The 12,069-nt window shown below is 44.0% G+C and overlaps 2 protein-coding genes across 3 annotated transcripts in view; one reads left to right on the top strand and one right to left on the bottom strand.

The window, feature by feature from the left end:
* Positions 1 to 12,069, bottom strand: part of rps4x (ribosomal protein S4 X-linked) — a 152,603-nt gene that overhangs the window by 59,007 nt on the left and 81,527 nt on the right. The window lies entirely within an intron of this gene.
* The window catches only part of phka1a (phosphorylase kinase, alpha 1a (muscle)), a 31,183-nt gene that overhangs the window by 14,067 nt on the left and 5,047 nt on the right, over positions 1 to 12,069 (top strand). The window contains exons 17-26 of one of the 2 annotated variants that reach the window (XM_011487672.4): positions 34 to 112; positions 221 to 288; positions 5,200 to 5,361; positions 5,449 to 5,543; positions 5,626 to 5,771; positions 6,279 to 6,432; positions 6,589 to 6,747; positions 6,818 to 6,947; positions 9,860 to 9,961; positions 10,050 to 10,165. In XM_011487672.4, coding sequence (XP_011485974.1) covers positions 34 to 112; positions 221 to 288; positions 5,200 to 5,361; positions 5,449 to 5,543; positions 5,626 to 5,771; positions 6,279 to 6,432; positions 6,589 to 6,747; positions 6,818 to 6,947; positions 9,860 to 9,961; positions 10,050 to 10,165 — 1,211 coding nt within the window. Of the gene's footprint in view, positions 1 to 33; positions 113 to 220; positions 382 to 5,199; positions 5,362 to 5,448; positions 5,544 to 5,625; positions 5,772 to 6,278; positions 6,433 to 6,588; positions 6,748 to 6,817; positions 6,948 to 9,859; positions 9,962 to 10,049; positions 10,166 to 12,069 lie in introns of both variants that reach the window. The other variant, XM_011487671.4, reaches the window with a different exon arrangement.

The raw sequence follows: 12,069 nt of genomic DNA, 5'->3' as shown, positions 1-12,069 counted from the left end.
ATGCAGTGTCACTTCCTGTTCCTGTATCTTCAGCTGAAGACCGCACAGATCTGGACCCGGCTGTCCTGGCGACGCTGAAGAAGCTACAGGATGGGTATTTTGGAGGAGCCAGGTGAGCTTTGAACGCCGGACACTACAAGGAAATGACAGCTCTGTGCTGCTCTTCAAACAGCTGGGAATGAGCTGATCTTTGACCCCCCCAACACACACACACCCACAGGATCCAGACGGGAAAGCTGTCAGAGTTCCTGACCACCTCCTGCTGCGCTCACCTGAGCTTCCTGGATGGTAAGCGCTTCGGCAGCATGGGTTCCCACGCCGAAGAGTATGACCATGATGATGCCAGCGATGGATATGTGCATGAGTTGCATTGTGATGATGGTAAGACGACAATGTTGAAGGTGAGGAATGACCTCAGTAGCTGCGGAAAACAGGACTGAAAGCTTGTGACCTAGAGCAGTGTTTTTCTAACCTTTTTTGAGCCACGGCACACTTTAACCTTGACAAAAATCCCGCGGCACACCAGCATCCAAAAAAATAGATAAATAAAAAAAAAAGAAAAAGCTCAGTCTGTATTGATCTACAGCCGCTCTGCAATCTCACATGCATTTTTGTGATAATTGTTGCAGAAAACGCTGGAAGCTGCAGCTGTTTTTTCTAAAAGATGTATTAAAAATTAAGTCAAAAGTTTCAAAAACTGTTTGATGTGTGTTCGTTGTTTTAAGACGTTAAGGGGAGAGACTCATTGTTCGCTAAGACAGTCACTTTACTGCATGATGGGAGATGTAGTGCCGATAATCCGCCGACCGCAGAAAGACCAGCGTCTCTGAGCTTCAATGTTTTGTTCAATTGTTCCACAGTCTGATACCAGATTCTGTGGAAAGCTACACCGCTAAAGACGAGCTTTAGCTGGTATTTTTGTTGGAACTGAGAGACTTTTTTGCGCTAATTCGAAACAAGGAAGTGAAGACTTTAACCACTTCTGATTGGTCAGACTGATGACATGTGATTAAGCCTTCAAGAATGATTGGTGGAGACAGTTAAAGGGGCGGGACTTTTCCTTACACAGTTATAGCTGCAGCTAAATCGCGGTATCCCGTTATTCTTATCAAAATGTCTTTAATAGAATCGAATAAACACAAAGAAAAAATAATTGTATGATATTCCATATTCTTAACTTCTCAGTGTTTTATCAGGGCCTGTTTGGATGAACAAAGAGCTGATTTCCTGGAGATGGTAATTGCTTTCAGATCAGTTAATGAGGGCAATTTCTCACGGCACACTTGACCATCTCCCACGGCACACTAGTGTGCCGCGGCACACTGGTTGAAAAACACTGGTCTAGAGGTCTGTGTTTTCCATAGCAGCTTAGATCATTCCTCCGATTTTTTTCCCCTTTTGCTAATGATGCTGTTGTGATCAGAGGATGATGTATTTTTCACCTCACTGAATGTGGACTGCAGAGCTTCCCCCATTTATCATCTGTGCTACGGCCACAGCTATCCTCACTTTTCTGCTTTTGACACTTTTTAGCTGTTAAGGTGTCGTCATTGTGAGAGAGGGGAAGTCAAAGGTATTTGGTGGCAGGTGATACTGTTGGTTTACCTGCAGAAACAGCTGCCCTGCAGCAGCATGAGCTGGATGTGCATGTGTTCGTGCACGGCTGTGTGATGTAAAGCCTCTGAGACTGATGACCGTAGGTTGCACAAGTGAACCTAGTAAGGGTTACAAGAGTTAACCAGGTTAAGATCACACAAATTGACCTTGTTTTGTGTCACACAGGGTTCAGTCCCTCTAGTTTCACTTCACAAATAAATCTGTTTAAAGTCGCTAATGATGTTCTAGTTCAGGGGTGGTGAACAAGTTTCACACCAAGAGCCGAATTTTTTTGCTGTGAGTCAAAGAGTCACACCACACACTGACCTGCCAATACGTACACACACAAACACGCAATTAAAGCTGTATTATTTTCCATAAAACACTCCTCTCCCTACAACACAACAGCAAATATTGTACTTGTGTTTGTTTCAAGTTTTATTTCAGTTGAGTGTAGCAATAATTTAATTTTTAACCTTCGTTAAGAAAAGAAAGAATTCTTCTGTAATTTTTTAATATATAGTTTTATGAAGGATCCATGTCATGAAAACCATTTAATTGATGACATGTTTATGTGTATTGAAACGACTCTGCTTGCTCACCACAGTAGTAAGGAATCAAGGATTGAGCTGCTTCCTACCAGATTAACAGTACATTTACTTGACCTAAACCGCAGGTATTCAAACATCATGATAGGGCTGCAGCTATCGATTCTTTTTGTAATCGATTAATCTAGCATTTAATCGATCGATTAATCGAGTAATCGGATTTGTGTGTGTTTTTGAACAACCAAAACAAATCCTGCATAACAAAATGATGTGGTTATAAAATGAACAAGCATTTGATTTTAAAGATCTGCTCTGATGCAAATGTTACTTTTGGTGTTTTTAAGTTGGTCTTGAATAAGTGGCGGAGCTAGAACATTTTGTATGGGGGGGGGGGGGGGGGGGCAGAAGACTTTGAAAGGGTGGCACAACACCAAAGTGGAAGGCCATTAAAAATAAAAGAATCAGAAAAACATATTTGATCATTATCATTGTTTATATTTCGTGTAAAAATAATGCTTTTGTTATTTTTGCAATGCTTAAAGAAGCCTTGCGGTCCGCCGAAAGGCGAGCTACCGCCTGTCCCAGCCCCTGCCTCTTGGCGCCCCCTCCGCGGCCCGCGCTGGTCGCCACGGAGGGGGCGCGGAGCGGCTGATATGCCAGCTCTATTTTGCAGTAGAGACACTGCACCTAGTTCTCTTCTCTAGTAAGTGTGTAATGATCCCACACTTTAGACAATTTCTGCCGTTTATTTATAGATCTATTCTCCGCCATCGCGCCAACTAAATTCTAAAGGTCCGTGTGAATAAACGGTCCGTGTGACACAATCAAATCCCTGCGCCGCGCGTATAGTGCGCGTCATAGGAATTTAACGAGGCTTCGAGGCAGAGTTTTTGCCTCGAGGAATTTTTGTAATCGAGTAACTTGGGTAACTCGAGGTATCGTTTTAGCCCTACATCATGAACCTCACTTCTGCTCAAAGCCACCTCACTCATGGTTTTACACCCAAGATTCCCCACTTCCCATGAGTCTTAGGTGCTGAAGGCGGGGCTACCCCTCGGTCGCCACACTATTCACACAGGCATGCTCAGTCAGGTGTGTGTGCACTTTGAAAAGCTTCAACTTGTTAAAAAAGGAGACAATTTTTTCAGATCAGGAAGAGTTTTTAATGTTCCCCGGGATACGTTTTGTTCTTTTCAGCCATGAGCAATTTTACTGCTTCCAAAAGCAGTAAAAAAGTAAGAATCTTCCCATTCTTCCAGAAACGTTATGTGTTTCTCTTTGTTCTCTGAATTTTGCCATTTTGAATATGAGGGTAAAAGTCTGCACGCACATCAAATGTTTAGTAATTTTTTCCAGCATTGGGCGAAAACAGCGCATATAATTGGCGGTCACTCATGTGTCGGGAGCAGAATCAAAAGACTCACACTGCCCAGACGTCTTTTTATTATTTATTTTTACTACTCTCTGATGGATTTGAGAATTGTATAAAAGTGAATTACCTATGAAATGAGGCTCAGTATGTCAAAATTATTGTCGCGACACATCCGTGACAAATACATCATCCAACTCCTCATGACCTCAAGGAGGAATAAGCAAACTCGTGTGATTTGAATTGCTCCTATCCTACATTGATGTTTGCATACGTTAATACGCCCGAAAACAGCCAGACAGCATGGCTCTCAATTCTGCTAACAGCCCCCTGACTCATGGGGAGAAACTTTACACCCACAATTGATGACGCAAAGAGCTGCATGCTCATGGGCCGAGAGCCGCATGCGGCTCCAGAGCCGCCTCGCCACCTCTGTTCTAGTTTGTCTAATGGAGTTCTCCTGGTTTAGTTCACACAGGTTAACTTAATTTAGACCAGGTTAATATAATTTAAGTCAAGCTCATTTATGTTAAACTAGTTAATGTAATTTAAGTTAAAGATTCCTCTTCAATAAAGTTCGGGGTTTTAACGTGTTCTTGTGGTATTTTTGTCATGATGGAGGACGTATATAAAGAAAATAGTTTTGATCATTTCTGTATTCAAACTGTTGTGAATCAGGAGCAGAGAAAAAAAATGCGATTTGAAAAAAAAAAAAAAGAAGAGTACTTGTGATGTAGAAAAACACAGGTTGGGCCACAGGCTCCCTGCTCTGAGCTCTCAGCAGGAGAGCTCAGGGCAGGAGGGGGAGGGGGGCGGGGTTGCTCCGTTTCAACAGTGCTGCCCACAAATCGTAGGTGCATTTCTAATGAACTACTGCCACTCTGCAGAAACTATGTCCTAAAGCGACACAGGTTTTTGATTTTGGCTAAAAACAGCATCATCATAATTAAAAGAGCACTGGGAACCCTTTGAAAATGGATCAAAAGATGATCAGAGTGGATGTTTATTCTGATTTAGATCTCATGGATAAACCTGTTTTTGGTCATTTAGGTTAACCTGCTTCAAATAGTTCATGATAACTTGGTTTGAGTCTGATAAGATAACCCGGTTTAGCTGAAAGAGGCTGACCTGATTTTTGTCACACAGGTAACTTGATGCATGTCACAAAGGTTAACCTTGTTAATGTCACCAATTCTTACTTGGGTAATCCCACATTGGTTAATATGGCTCAAAATTCTTATGGTTCATTTCCCACAGGTTCAGTTGGTTTGAGCCTTAGTCACAACATTGAACGATGGTCAAACCTGTATGGAGAACGCAGGTTCCTCCACTCCCTGATTTCTCCTACAAGGAGGGGGTTTTGGCCTCTAAACTTTTCATCCAGCCTTTAGACACATTTTCTGTGCTTCACCACGTTCCATGAAAGGCCCTGTAGGGTAATATTTCACCCCAGGAGCAGAATTGATTCGCCCCTGGGGTTCTTCACTCTTACAGCATCTTGATTCCTGCTACTGTTAGAAACCTGCATAAAGTTGCTGGAGCATCTTGAAGACTGTGTACTTTTCTCTGAACTTGCTCATCTAAAGGATTCAAAATCAAACATGTCCATAAGTGTGATGACTGAAGCTGTGAACCCAGACTGATGATTTCTTTTCTGCTTCTGCTCCTGTCTTCGGTGAACCCCAGAGGCAGACGACCTTGCTCAGTACTTGGATCACCTCCTGGCTCACTCTGCTTCTAAGAAGCAGAAGTCCAGCGCTGAAGGTGTGGGCCGATTCAAAGCTGTTGCTACAAGAACCAGGGAGATGGTCTCTTTGATGAACAAGGCTCAGGATCTTAACATCCACAGTGAGTTGACCCAAACAGTTCATCTCACTTGTTTCTGCTCTGTGTTTAGAGAGGGCTGTAATCCATTTCCGTCTTTCTTTTGTTCAGACATTGGCATGTACCTTCCCAACAAGCTGTTTCGTACTCGTCATCCATCGCTCAATCTGAACCTTCCAGACAGTACTGTCCACGAAGAAGCTCAGGTTCCTCCATATCTACCTCCAGATTCCAGCGTTTCTGCTGCAGAGCGATTTCATCACATTGGTCTCTATCTTTGTCCTTCAGGCACCAGAGGTGTCCATCACCACAGAAAGTAGCCTCCCCAGAGATGCCAGCGGCGCCATCGACTACAGTGCTTTGGTCCAGCTGCTGAAAGACAGTGGGAACATCCAGGACCAGGCAGATATTCTCTACATCCTCTTCAAAGACAAGTGAGATGCTGCAGGCGCTCCAGCTATCTTCCTTGGGGTTTAGGACATCTTCTACAGGAAATGCTCTTTATCAATTCTTTGAAAATGTGCAGCTTCATTTCTGAAAGTTTGTTTTCTGCTTAAGAAGTATTTTATGCTTTCATTGAAAATCTCAAGGCCTTTTTTTCAGAAAATACTGAAACAAAATAAGGAGCAGGTTAAAGCCCACATAAAGCTATTTACACTTCGGCCATGTGACGTGAGTTTAACATCGGCTGTCCACATTGGACAATCAGGGAGGGACTTCCACTGCTTTTTCCCCTACTGTTTACTAGTCCGTGTCCGCCAGATTATTGGAATAATCTGGACTGAACTGGATTATAATGATCATAAGGAATTTACATTGACGCATTTTGTGCTTTAAAAGAGACTTAATTTAACAGAAGTGATCCTCATTCAAGGGTTGGGGGGACACAAAAGAATGTGGTGTCTGAACCCTCTGATCAGCTGGTTTCCTGTCCATCTCAGGGGGATGGACTGGGACACACACCTTCATGGGAGGGGCTCCACTGTCCGGTCTCTGCTCAGCAACCTTTACGAGAAGGCTGGTGACCTCAAACACTGGGGCCTGATCCGGATGATCTCTGGGATGCTGAAGAAGAAGGTGGAAGAGCTCGACTCGGTACAACCTGAACACACACCTGAACACACTTTACAGGCGCGGCAGGCGTTGGTGTCGCAACCAGAATCTTGGGCTGGCTGCTGCTGTAATTCTCTGAACAATCTGGCTGTTTCTATCCAAAACATGGATGGAGAACATTTGTCTGCCTCTCACCAGGCCTGCTCTGACCTGCTGGCTCACCAGAAGCACCTGACAGTAGGTCTGCCTCCAGAACCCAGGGAGAAAACCATCACGGCGCCCATCCCTCCAGACCAGCTGGCTGCCCTCATCGATGAGGCCAGCGATGGCAACATCAGTGTTGCCATCCTCACACAGGTTGGTTTGGTTCTCCTCACTGTTCTGAGGAGGCTTCACTTACTCATTTATTCTTGTCTCTGTGCTGCAGGAGATCATGGTGTTCCTGGCCATGAGCATCCGCACGCAGCCCAGTCTGTTCAGCGAGATGTTCAGGCTCCGGATCGGCCTCATCATTCAAGTCATGGCCACAGAACTGGCTCAGTCCCTCAACTGCTCTGGTAAGATATTCTATACCAGGGGTCGGGAACCTATGGCTCGCGAGCCATATATGGCTCTTTTGATGGTCACATGTGGCTCGCAGACAAATCTTTAATTATACTTTTTTTTTTATCTTTAGTCCTGTCCTTCTCGGGCGCGATGCGATGCCAGAGGCGCGCAGTAGTAGCGGTGCTTAGAGAGAGAAATCTGCGCCAGCGCTATCAGTTACTATTATCTATTATTTCACAGAGTTTGTACCAGCTGGAAACCTGTGAATTGACGTGCATAAAACTACGCGCTCCCGTCTCTGAGAAAGAGCGCGCAGATGCGGGGACGGGATGTGTGAGGGAGAAAGCAGAGGGTGGGGCTGAGGTGTTGTGGGGACAGGCAGCAGGTGAATCGCGCAGGGATTGTAAAAACGTAAAACCCGCTGCCTGTCACCCACTGCGGCGTGTGAGTGTGTGTTTGGCTCCCCGTCTGCATGTGATCAGTCTTTGTCACATCTACAGAACATTCAGGCCTACGATGACGTTTAAAGTCTCAACGCCTGCATGAAGCAGAAACTCACCACGGATCAACCAGACTAGACCATCAGCAAAACTACCACGAGAAATACTCATCATTTATTAGCAACAGAATAACAATGTTATTAAAAAGAATCCACAGACTTATTTTACTTTAAAAATGTTGAAATTAAATCAAATACACATATTCACTTGTATATTTAGTTTTAAACAAATTGTCGCGGACTGAGTTGGATGGCTGTTGGGCCGCGTTAAAAGTTCTGGAGTTCATTGAACGCGTCAAGCAGAGATCTGATTGGCTCTCAGTTCTGTCGCTCAGCCTGTTGTTAGGTAGTTTGGACCAATGGGGTTCAGCTATGGGCCGAATAAGGGAAATGGGAGGGCTGACGCGGCAGGAGCGAATATAAAGTTGGGAGAAGCGCTCTCGTGTCGGCGGGAGAGATTCAGGAGTTGCTGAATTAATTGAACGGCGTTTGTTGCGGTCTGCAGTAATCGGAATAAAGAACTTTAAAAGAGGTTAAGTCTCCGTGCCTCAGTGTGGGGAAGGGACACTAAATTATTGTATGGCTCTTTCGAAATTACATTTCAAAATATGTGGCATTTATGGCTCTCTTGGCCAAAAAGGTTCCCGACCCCTGTTCTATACCTACAGTATACCCCCCCCCCCCCCCCAACCTTACAAAGTGCTGCTCCAGAGTAAACCTGACCTTTAGTGAGACCTCATCATCACTATCTTGTCTGTCTCTACGGAAACGCAGCCGAGTGAAACTTAATATATCCAGACTGTCCAAAAATAAACCTGCTGACATTGTAGCAGTCAGGGCTGAAGCTATGGTCACACCAGAAATGTGGGGGGGATTCAGATACGTACTTTTAGCAAATGGTGTTCACATCGGACAAGCAGGGAGGGGCCTCTTCTTCACCCAGATGTTGGGTAATGCAGTCCCGGACCCGGATCCGAACAGGACACAAAACTAATACGATGGGCCCCAAAACCAGGAGTCTTCCTCGACGAATGGATTTATGGAGACAGTTGTTTCCACGTGCCAAGTGGATCAGCGACTGACTCTCAGATGTTTCACATAATCTCACGATAATAAAGATGCAATGGATTCACATTTATTATTAGATTTAGAGTTTTCTGAGGATTGTGTCATTTTATTTTGCTTTTTTCTTTATCCGTTACAGCTTAGAATTCAGACACGGCTGAAGTTAGCGTCTGGTTGTTAGCCTCCACTTTGACCTTAAAGGGAAAAGTCTTCATCACAAAGTTTAAGTTTAAACCAGCTGCAAATATTTGACAGAGAATGAAGATTCAATCAAATAGAGTTGCCGAGCTGCTGAAGATGATTATAAACTGAGGAAACAGTTCTCCTTCACTCTGTAGCACCAAACATGAGCGCGCACTGTTAGTGTGATGAATATCACTACATGTTTTGTTTGGGAACTATTTTGTGCAGCGCAAAGTTACGTGTCTGTATTTTGAAGGTGAAGCCTTACATGCAGCTAGAGAGCGGTCCACTGCAGAAGAATCCACACGCACCCCCAACACACTTGTGTGTGTGCTCCTTCCTCCTAAAGTGCAATTTATTTCAGTAGACAATTCCATGAATTATGATTTCCATGATGTCACTACCAAAGCTGAGTCCTTGGTTGGTCAAAGTTCGACCTGCTTTAACTGTCAACGCTAGTTCAAGTTCACACATTTTGTACACAAAGCCCTAAAACGGTCTTAAAATGTGCGTAGATGCTCGTTGATGTGAGAGTTTTGAATTAAGTGTGGTCTTTCTTATGTTAAATGAATATAGAATTGTTTTAATTAAAGGTTATTGAGTAGGATCAGCTGGTGGGTCACATGTTTGTGGGCGGTGACGTTAATTGACTATAACTCACCTGTGGTTTTTACCCTGTGTAAGGTGGAAGGGGGGGTGAGCTGGGTTGCCGTATTGTTTGTTGACCGCTTTATGCGCTTTATACGCTTTTGTGCTTTTTTCTTGATTCCTTGTTTTTTCTATTTTTTGATCATAATATTACAAGTGGATTTAATTACCTTCATTTTCCATTATTAAAACTACAAAAATACAAACTTCGTTATGCTGTATGGTTTTTGAGCGGGTCATTCAAAACCCACCCACAGGACCCACCCAGCGTCAGCCTCTCAGCGACTGTTTGGTTTTGTCGCTACACACGCGTTTACATAGACCTTTCATTGAAAGTGCCGACTTGAACACGCAATGCCAAGTGCGGTTTTAACGTAGCTTAACAAAAAAAACGTTATTTAATACTCAACACTTCGTTTTCATCAAAGAAATTCAATATAAAAAGGAAACGCATAGGATTCCAGTGGTAACGCTTGCTGTGTGTGCGCGTGTGTGTGTGTGTGTATATGTGCTTTTGTGCTCGTGTAGGTGACGAGGCCACAGAGAGTCTGATGAGTCTGAGTCCGTCAGAGCTGAAGAACCTGCTCCACCACATCCTCAGTGGGAAAGAGTTTGGCGTGGAGCGCAGCGGTCAGTGTGTTTTCTGTTTGTGTTGAAGCTGTGGATCAGTGTCTCTGATGTCCGTTGTTCGTGTTTGACTCCTCCTCCCCCCTTGCAGTCAGAGAGGGAGATGATGGCATCAGTCCTGCCATCTCCATCCACCACCTGGGGAACGTTGGCGCCACCAAGAGTGAGAGAGCGGGCATCAGCAAGCTGAAGAGCGACATAAAGATGGTAAGAGACTGCAGCACAGCTGGAGCTTCCAGCAGAGCTTGAGGACAACAGATCCAACCCTGGAGCTGACACCTGAAGGATCCGGAACCTGACCTGACCTGTTTGGACTGGACCAGAAGAAACGTCCACTTTTAGAACCAGACTGGACATCAAGAGAATGTTCAGGGGGGCTAGGATTAGATCAGATATTGTCTGCATGCCTATCCTGTAGCAGGTAGACCCTTTTTTCTTCACACTTTCATCAGGAAGGACGGAAATCTGACCGTCCACCAGAAGACTTATCCCAACAGCTTGGAGCAGAGGTGCTCATTACGTGGATCGCGATCAACCGGTCGATCTTCAAGGACATGAGTTAGATCGCAGGCCAGGAAAGATAGATAACCAAAAAAAATATATATATATTTTCAAAAAATCTGTCAGTTAATCAAAATCCATGTCAATCAAGTATGAGACTTGATTGACATGCAGAACAGCCAATCGAATATCCTCTGATACACGCATCACTGCACATGTGTGTTTAAATACACTGAGCGCACATTCTGTCTGCCATTAGAAAGTTGCTACTTGCCCCACGGCACGTCAAGTCCCTGGCAGAAGACCACTCCAGCCCACTGGAGTGTTTGTTGAGGCCTGGATCACACCGCGTTCCTCCGCAGTTCCCGCCCGATGAATCCGATCCATGCTCCCCCCATTGCACGGTTAACAGCAGAGCATGAAATATGATAGTCGCTGCTTTCTGATTTTGTAATAAAACGTGTCATCTGTTAATACACAAGTATCTCTGCACATAAATTTGTGTACTTTTACTCTGTAGTTTTTGAATTATCAGTACATAAACAATGTCATGTACTAATAGTTCACAATACTATGTTTATTAAACAGTATTTTAGTCTCAAAATACTTTATATATATATATATGTATCTCTCTCTCTCTCTCTCTATATATATATGTATATATATATAGAGAGAGATATAGATGTATATATAGACATACATCTTGGTCTCAAAAGTAGCTCACATGCCAAAAAGGTGTGGGCACCCCTGGCTTAGAGGATGAGGCAGGTCAGGATCTTTGTGGTGAAGAGACTAACCCAGCTCACTGGCTTTTATGTTTTTACAGCTTGAGCACACGATGTCTCTGTCTGTGAGTATGATAAAAAATGATCATCTTATTGGTGCTAATTCACCTGATGGAAGGGAAGGAGAGCTTGAGATGCATGGGGCAAATCATGACGCTTGAACAGGGCGATCATTCTTAATCCAGGGAACATAATCCTCATGTCTGATAATCTGCTTTATTTTTATAAATAAAATAAGGCAAAAGGTAATTCAAAGAGTTTTAAATAAGAAAGATTAAAAAAAGGAAGTCAACACAAATTAAAGTTAAAACATTAAATTATACTTACTCACATGACCCTTTGGAACCCCCCCACTAGAAATTCCCAGTGTTGGAAGTCCTCTGTAGATTATCGAACAAATACAGATCCCTAAAGGATACTAGTACTCCCCTCTACTAGTAGAGGTAAAGAGCTGGTTCAGTGCTCTGGTCAACTACAGACCAGGACCGTGTTTGATGTGTTCTGATGGATTAGCTGGATCATAAAAAGTGAAGTTCATGGAAGCATTGAAGTGCAGCAGAAGCAGGGTCTGAGGTGGGCTGTGAGGAGCAGGTCCTGGACCATGATGGGTAAACATCTGACCTGGAAGGCAGCTGATCCAACGCGTCACTTCCCATGACACCCATGGGGGGAGGGGGAATGAAACCCTGACACATCTCCAGGCAGTGAGCTCCTGTAGGTTCTTAATTATCATCATTAAGGACGAGTTGTCCAAAATTGAAGTTACAGATCAGAAGGAAGCAAATGTCTCGATTTAACCTAAACCTTGATGTCTCTGTTTGCTGT

The sequence above is a fragment of the Oryzias latipes genome, chromosome 18, assembly GCF_053564925.1.
Source record: "Oryzias latipes strain Hd-rR chromosome 18, Olatipes_Hd-rR_3.1".
NCBI classification, from domain to species: domain Eukaryota; kingdom Metazoa; phylum Chordata; class Actinopteri; order Beloniformes; family Adrianichthyidae; genus Oryzias; species Oryzias latipes.
The sequence above is the reverse complement of the archived record's forward strand: the minus strand, read 5'-3'. Positions and strand labels throughout refer to the sequence as shown.